The following is a 7,885-nucleotide window of genomic DNA, read 5'->3' on the forward strand; positions in this document are numbered from 1 at the left end:
GTATATTTTAAAGGCTCATAACTTGCAAATACAGCATTACTGTATTTACACTGATTTACTGATATACTGATTTACACTGATCGTATGCTGTGCCAAATTAATGTCGTACCTGTGTCTGGTGAATGTGTTTGTACATGCATATCTTTAATAAGAGAAAAATAAAAAATGGTATTCCTGCAAATTAAAACAATCATATAAGGTTAACTGATGACATACTACTAATAAATTTTGCCCACAGGGAAGAGTTAATATTCTAATCTATGCATACAGTTGGCATATATGTTTCAAGATGCTAATTTTTTGCTCCATAGACTGAAGAAATTGTCTAGAATTGTAATGGGTTCCAGTACTATACTACTTATAGTCCAGGCAGCATCAGCTTTACTTCACTGGAAGTTTCCAGTTACGTGGATTTTCATTGTTGGATGTCTTTGCAGGATTCAAGGGCCTCACTGAAATTATCTTCATGTGGCACTTTTTTTGGCCAAGTGAGCAAAATTTCTCAGTGTAACTGTTTGAACCAACCGCAACTGCTCCAACACAAATCTGTGGCTTGGCAAAATAGAGGCACAGCAGTAACCACTTTCCCTGGTTTCTGTGGGAGAGGAGACTGTTCTATAGGATTTGATACAGAGAGGATTAGCATATTAAGAAAAAATGCTCTTTTTCACCCGATTTTCATGTATACAAGCACAATTAGTGTTGAGCATGTCCAGGCTCTTCTGGGCCCTTTATTAGGGTTTATGATTCTTTGTGAGTTGTCTATTTGTTCCCTACTAAACAGTTAACTTCCCTTTTGTAGGGGGAAAGTCTCCTGGTAGTTGATTAGTACATATGATCTTTCATTTAGGCATTATTGAACGGATCCATATGGTAATGATGTTCCGCTATTTGCATTTAAATTAGATGAATTATTTATCAACTATCAAGCATATCCCTTAAGGATTGCACAGTAGACTTAATACTTCATTAGATTTAATTTTTTTTTGCTATTGTCTTTCTTCTTACATCCTGTATGGTTTTGGTCTGTGAACAAAATGATTAGTATTTATGTAGGAAGTCTGTTGAAATATCTTACTTTATATATGAGTACTTTTTAAATCTGTTACATTGTTGGGTTTAATAACAAAATAATCCTCCTAAGCTTTTCTTACCAGCCTTGGACAGGTTGGTGAAAAGAATGTTTATAAGTTTGACTATTTGCTGTATTTACCATGATCAGCAAAATTATCAAGATGTTTATTTGCTTGTTGTGTACACAGCTAAAAAAATGTTTGTGGTTCAACACAAGGACTAAAAGATTATAAAATATAGAAGTAAATCTAGAATTGCATTTTCTACAAGTAATTTTTGGGCTCATGTTTGCTTGTATTCCAGTTTTGCTATGCTTATGAGATATTCTTAATTTTATATTTCTACTATGCTTTCATTTTATTGATGTTGACCTATTCACATGTGCATATTAAACTTCTTAAAAATCCTGAAGAATATTTTACTCCGAAGATACTAATGAAGAGCTTTTAAACATTTTTATGTTTGAGGTTTTCCCCCCTCCTTCAAATATATTTCACATCAGAGTGTGTAGTCCAGATTTGAGACCTGTCAAGCTAATCAGATATATATTTCAAATCTCATCATGTGTATCCTGCTAAGGTATGCCAACTATGATGATTCAATATTGAAAATAAAGAACACTTGCCTATTTAAATTTTAGTTGGAGTTGTGCGGGAACCCATCCAAAAAAAAATACATGAAGAGAAATGTTCACATTTGGAAACTTTCCCATTTTGGTAGCAAAGTTCATTTCACTTTTCTGAGGGGGGAAAAGCTGCTTTTGGTGTGTTTCAGACACAAGGTGCTGGACTGGTCCTGCGTAGTTTGGAATGGGGATTCTTGTAAGAGGAAGTCTGGCCTCACTACAGAATTTTCTTCCAGGAAACAGCAAATTATTTTAAGAAGAATTAGAGTAACAGTTAATTTTACATTGCAGGCTGGAAAAATGTGTGGAGGCTAAAGAGAAGCTGGAGGCAGATCTTTATAACCGGTTTATTCTGGTGCTGAATGAGAAGAAGGCAAAGATAAGAAACTTACAGAAGTTGGTGAATGAAGCCAAAGAATCTGCAGCAGATGCCAAATGTACCAGGTATTCCTTAATTTTCTTGGCTTTCTTGGTATCTTACCTGCTGCATATTTTATTTTAGTTTAGTTTGCATTCCTTTGGCCCTAACAGGGAGTGACAGTTCTTCCTGTCTGAGAGCTGGGTTATCCATAACAATGCTGTAAGTCATGGGAGAGGAGGATTCTTCCTGGCACCCCTACATATAGCAGCATATTGCTCTGGGTGCTATAGCCAAGAACTAAACATCCACTGAATCTGTCCTGTTTTCTGTTGGACTGCAGCTGATATTCCATTCTTAAATGTGGTAATTGTCATATACATTCTCTCTGAATTGTTTGATTCCTTTGGGAAACAAAAATATCTAATTTTTTAAATTTTTTTTATGTTTTCTAGGGATAGTATAACTACTACTCAGATGGTTATAAAGAGAGAAAATGACTATGATGCCAGCACTGATGAGGAAAGTGAAAGTTTAACACAGGCTTCGTTACCATCAGGTAAGACAAAAAGTATTGTCTTTGTGTGATATCAGACAGGCTTTATGTGAATAAACCTTAAGGAAGGCAAAATACTACCTGACAGATTGCTCTGTGATAAGAAACCTGCAAGCCTTAAAAATACCTCTCTTGAAGCAGAGGATAATACTGCCATTTTCAAATTAGAGAGAGGAGGTTTAAAAGCATGTTGCGCAAGTGAAGGCACTGTCACTTCTTCCAAAATGACAAATTGCACACTTTGCAAAACTAATGACAATCTAACAGTACCTGAACCATCAACAGTTCCATTTGAAATTCTGGGAATCATGATGTGTGCACAATGATTGATAAAGTGTAAAATGTAGTTCCTGACAGTTTCAGTAGTGCTTAAAAAGATGGAAAGAGAGGAGGTTTAACAGCTATAAAAAGAGCTGTGTGCATAAATGGAATAGAAATGTATTTATAGCAGAGTTCACTTTAATTTATCAGTGAATTTTTGGCCTTCTGAAGATACCTGTGAAACTTAATTTGACAAATCTTTCCAGGACTAGAATCTTGTAAAGTGTTTGGGATACAGCCATGGCCCGTCCTACAATACCAGATATTTACCTGTGAATCAGAATTTTGACAAGTGTTTGGCAAACTAGTAGGAATATACAGCATAAATAAGTTTCAAAACTGCATTGATAGTTGCTATATGGTTATATGTGTATGTATATGTATGTGTATGTACATATATATAAAATCTTCCCTTCAGGTCTGTGAAGTTTTCTGTGGGTTCTCTCACTGAAGCTTTTTATTTCCACTGTAGGTAAAGGTAATCAAGGCAACACTGTGTTCTTATAAACTACCAGTTTTCTGTGCATACCTGGGAACCAGGAGTGTCCAAGACCCTGATACCAGTGACAAACAGCTTTGTCACTCCTATGAGCCTGTTTGTTGAGGGCTTTCTAGGGTAATATAAATTAAGCAGAGCTTTCAGGCAAATGGAGAAAACTGAAATAATGGAAAGAGATCATTTATTGTTGTTCTGTGCTCTTCTGAAATTTTTGCTTTCAAATGTTGGTTGGTCAGTTCAGATGACAAGGTGAGAAATATTTTATGTTGTGAAAAGGCAAGGAAGAGTTGAGAGTGTTGAGTCTTTTTCGAGATTCAGTGGGACTTAACTTCAGTGAGTGATTTTTGATATACATTCATTTAAATATGAAAACAGCCCCCACTGCCCTGCTCAGCCAGTCATGGACTGATCAGTGTAATAGGAAAATATAGCAACTGTGTTCTTATTTTTAGTTGTAAACAAAGATGTATTTTCTTTTGCCTTTGAGGGCTGCAATACTCAGTATTTTGGTCCTGACTGTAAAGCTCTTCCAGCTGCAAAATTTGCAAATAATATGAAGACTGTAAACTTAATCCCTTGGGTAACTCAATCAAAGTTTTTTCAAGGTAATGGCATTGTTACACCTGCCCAGTGAGTATTGCTTAGGTCAGGTGATGCTTCCCCTATGTGCACAGGTTTCTCTTTCAGTGAACAGTAGAAAAGCACAGATATGTGCTGAGTATCTGAAGTCTGGCCTAGAATTTTCACATGCAGAAAGAAGTCTGAGGCAGACCATGTCTCTGTGGAGAAAACAGTTTTTCAGGAATGAGTAGAATGAGTGGATGAATGAAGCTTATAGATACATGAAGCATCAAGGACTGTAAGACATAAAAGATAATATGGATAATACTTGGATCTTTCTGATTTCCTTGGTTTTCCTATCTCTTAGTTAAATATTAAATTGCTTTTCCTTTTGGACTTGGAGTTTCATTGTGTGGAATGCGGGAGTCAGAATTAAAAGATCTTTAAATTCATTTTAGTAAATATTGGTGAAACCCACAATCAAGGAGGAGATCATAATTAAATAACTTCTTTGGAGCGAAGTGAAGACATATCCAGGAAATTCATTTGGAATTGAAAAAGCAGTGGTGTTCAGCAGGTGGTTTGGTTTGTGTTTAGAAGCGAACAATAGAGGTAGTTCCATCATAGCCGTAGTTCTGTTCTATCAGCTAAGGAGGATGTGAAACAGAAGCTGTGAAACATAGACATTGTAAAATCAGTCACTTTCTCAGGATATGTTGAACTGCAGTTTCAAACTCTGAAGATTTTGATAACCGCCAATAATTATTTTCCTTCCTTAATTTTTGGGGCACTGAAGGCATTCCAGTGGATTTGGAAAAAAAACCTGCTGATATATACTATAAGAAAATTAAATGGCTTTTTTTTACAATAATATTAAATTATTAATCTGATGTTGATCTGATCCAAATACTGGAACAGGACCCACGGAAGAAAAATATTAAGAAAAAGTGTAAGAATGATTAATTGCAGTCTTTGTAAAGGGGAAGAAACTGGAGCCTGAAAACTTGGTACTCATGTTATCTGTGATGAGATTCCCAGCTGTCTGGTCAACTAGTGAAGTACTAGAGTGACTTACATAAAATATCATGTTGCACAATGTTTTATTCAGGAAATTAGAATATGGAAATTAACATGAGATAAATACATTTTCAGATGAGCCTGTCTGTTTGTCTCAAAATACAAATGGAGGGTTATCAGTCCTGGTATCTGTGGAGTGTGAAATTGAGGGTGATTTATATAAACTGGTTTCCATTTTGTGATATACTAGCTATGAGCAGAATGAACTAACACAGTGTAATGTCGATTTTTAGTCCTTTGACAGCTACAATTCACTTGGGAAAATCAACAGCATCTCCAGCTGTGCTTAGTGCAGCTCCTTCTGCCACCTAAAGCTGGTATTATCTCTAGGGACTGCCATCACTTTCCCCAGGTGGGGACTCACCAAGAGCTCCTTGATGCAGTGCTGTCAAGTTTGGACATCCAGATTTGAAGAAAAATGTACATGTTACCAAGATAGGGACAATAATGTTGTGATAAGAGTAGAAGCTTCCTGCTTACAGTAGCAGATAAAGTGTAACTCAAAAATTTACCTGGCATTTTAGAGGCTTTGGCATTCACAATACTATTTGTAGGTATGATTTAGGGTTTGCTTTTTGACAGCAGTTTCTGCTTCATAGTTTAAAGCCAAGATCAACTGCAACATGGTAGTTTTTGTCTCTAATTTAAACACTGAGGTACTTAATGCTTTGTATTGTAAAAGAAAAAACTAGAATTAGTAAGTATATTAAAGCACTCAGAAAAACAGTTGATGTGTAGGAGAAGTAAAACTTTCAGAAACAGTATAACAATTATAAATAACACTGTATGTCATTCCATACAACAGCTTTGCCCATCGAGCCATGAGCATGGGGTGGCATTTATTTGAAATATTGGTTAGGATTGTGAATGTGAGATTGAAAAAGACACATAGCCCCAGCTTTCACTGCAGTTTAATAAATTCTTATGCAGCAGCTACAGATGATGTGTCAGGTCCTTGCAAATGCCTGTGAGCTCCTGGCTGAGAGAGGAAGGAAGCGATGAAGGAAACCCTTCTATTGTTCTTCATGGATGGGGTGTTAGGAATGTTTTTTGGGAGAAGTGGGAAGTTGCTTTTGGTTTGGATTGTTATTGTTTTGGTCCAGGGTTGGTAGGATTCTGTGTGAGTCACCAAAACCAGGTAATACTGAGACATCAACAAAGTTTCACCAACTGGAGCAGGCTTGGAAATGTCACAGAGGTGTTGAGTGGAATGAGACTGTTGCTCTTTTTATGTGCTGTTGCAAACTGGACCTGTTTTTATTTTAAGGGGCTAAAAAAATGACTGGAAATGGTCATTCTGTATTTCTCTTAGCCCACAGTGACTCAGCCCAAGAGTGACTGGGTGACTCAGCATGATACCACCACACTGGTGCAAGACGTTTCTGCCATTTTAAAATGCAGAAACACTCTTTAAGTATTAAGTAATGAATTTAATTTAACTTAGTATTAATTTAAGTATTCCTTAAGTAGTCTTGTTTAAGGACAATCCCGAACACAACCCAGCTGCTACTGATTCCTCTTTCTTCTCCTCTGTGCTGAATTTTATTGCTGCTGAGTCCTCCCAGGGATCCTAAAATGACAATAAGATTATCAGACTAATAAAACATCATTTGATATCATAGTTGGCAGTCATGTCTTTGCCCTACAAATCAGACCCTTTTATTAAGTGAAAAATACTTTGGTGATCCACACATTATAAAGTTTTTTCAACAGGAATAAGGATTGGATAAACCTTTCTGCTTCCTTCCCAGGAGCTGGAAAGGTAGATGGAGAGAGTTTCTCTCATCTCAGCATTTGGAAGGTGACCAGAAAAGAGAATATTATTCCTCTTCCCAAGTATGTGATGAAGCTGTAGGGAAAGATTTAAATACTTGTAATCTGTAATGGAGGTGTGAAGGACAACGTAGCAGGTGGGAAATAAGCAATGGAAGGAATTATTTTACAATGTATTATTGTTATTTCCAGTTATAATGCATTTATATGTGGCTGCCTGTAGGCAAAACAAGGCTACTGGGCACCCATTTATACTCAGCTCGCATCCTCTCAATTTCTCTTGTCTCTGAGTTCCTTAGTTGTTTTTCACATTATAATTGGTGGAAGTTACTGCTCCTTGGGGTAAGGAATGATCTGATGATCTAGCCTGTTGGATTAAGTAAATTTTATGATCTGTGTTTCTTGCCATGTATATGGAAATATTCCACATTAAGTGAGTCCTCAGACATTCAGTGCTCATACTTTTCTGCATGTTTGATGGAGAGGACAAATTCATAACTGGCTCTAATAAACTCACTGTTGTGCCCACAATAAATAACTGCAAGCACCTTCCCACTGCTTCACTATGCAAATATTCTCGTCACCCTCGCTCAGATTCCTGCCTTGGTGATTGTGTGTTGTGCCTTCAGGGGTCTGTGGCTCTTTAAATTTAATTAGCTCTCTTGTGTAGTTCAACTCACCGATGGCTTGATGCTGTTGGTTAATAAGCTTTGATCACAGTTAATAAAAAGAAGCCTGTTGTAACAGCACCTGTTACAACAGCATACTGTACACTATGCTGTAAAGTTCCATCTGTGAAGGCTTATCTTTAAAAGTCTGTTTTAAGAAGTTTTAGTATTTAGCCATTTAATTACAGGCAGGGTAGGAGAGGTGGAGGGGTGGCTTTATATGTTAGGGAGTCTCTTGACTCTGTTGAAATTCAGGTCAGCAACGATAAGGTTGAGTGCCTGTGGGTCAGAATCAGGGGGAAGACCAACAAGGCCGACATCATCATAGGTGTCTGTTACAGACCGCCCTACCAGGATGATGAAGGAGATGAAT

General features: G+C 36.9%; 1 protein-coding gene across 7 annotated transcripts in view; it reads left to right on the top strand.

Annotated features, from left to right (window-relative positions):
- The window catches only part of XRCC4 (X-ray repair cross complementing 4), a 148,549-nt gene that overhangs the window by 58,958 nt on the left and 81,706 nt on the right, over positions 1-7,885 (top strand). For all 7 annotated transcript variants that reach the window (XM_027881200.1, XM_027881209.1, XM_027881231.1 and 4 more), the window contains 2 exons: positions 1,991-2,143; positions 2,513-2,616. In XM_027881200.1, the coding sequence (XP_027737001.1) occupies positions 1,991-2,143; positions 2,513-2,616 (257 nt within the window). The remainder of the gene's footprint in view (positions 1-1,990; positions 2,144-2,512; positions 2,617-7,885) is intronic.

Source organism: Empidonax traillii, unplaced genomic scaffold (assembly GCF_003031625.1).
Source record: "Empidonax traillii isolate 1590-97213 ecotype Southwest subspecies unplaced genomic scaffold, ASM303162v1 scaffold6:size4315531, whole genome shotgun sequence".
Classification (NCBI taxonomy): domain Eukaryota; kingdom Metazoa; phylum Chordata; class Aves; order Passeriformes; family Tyrannidae; genus Empidonax; species Empidonax traillii.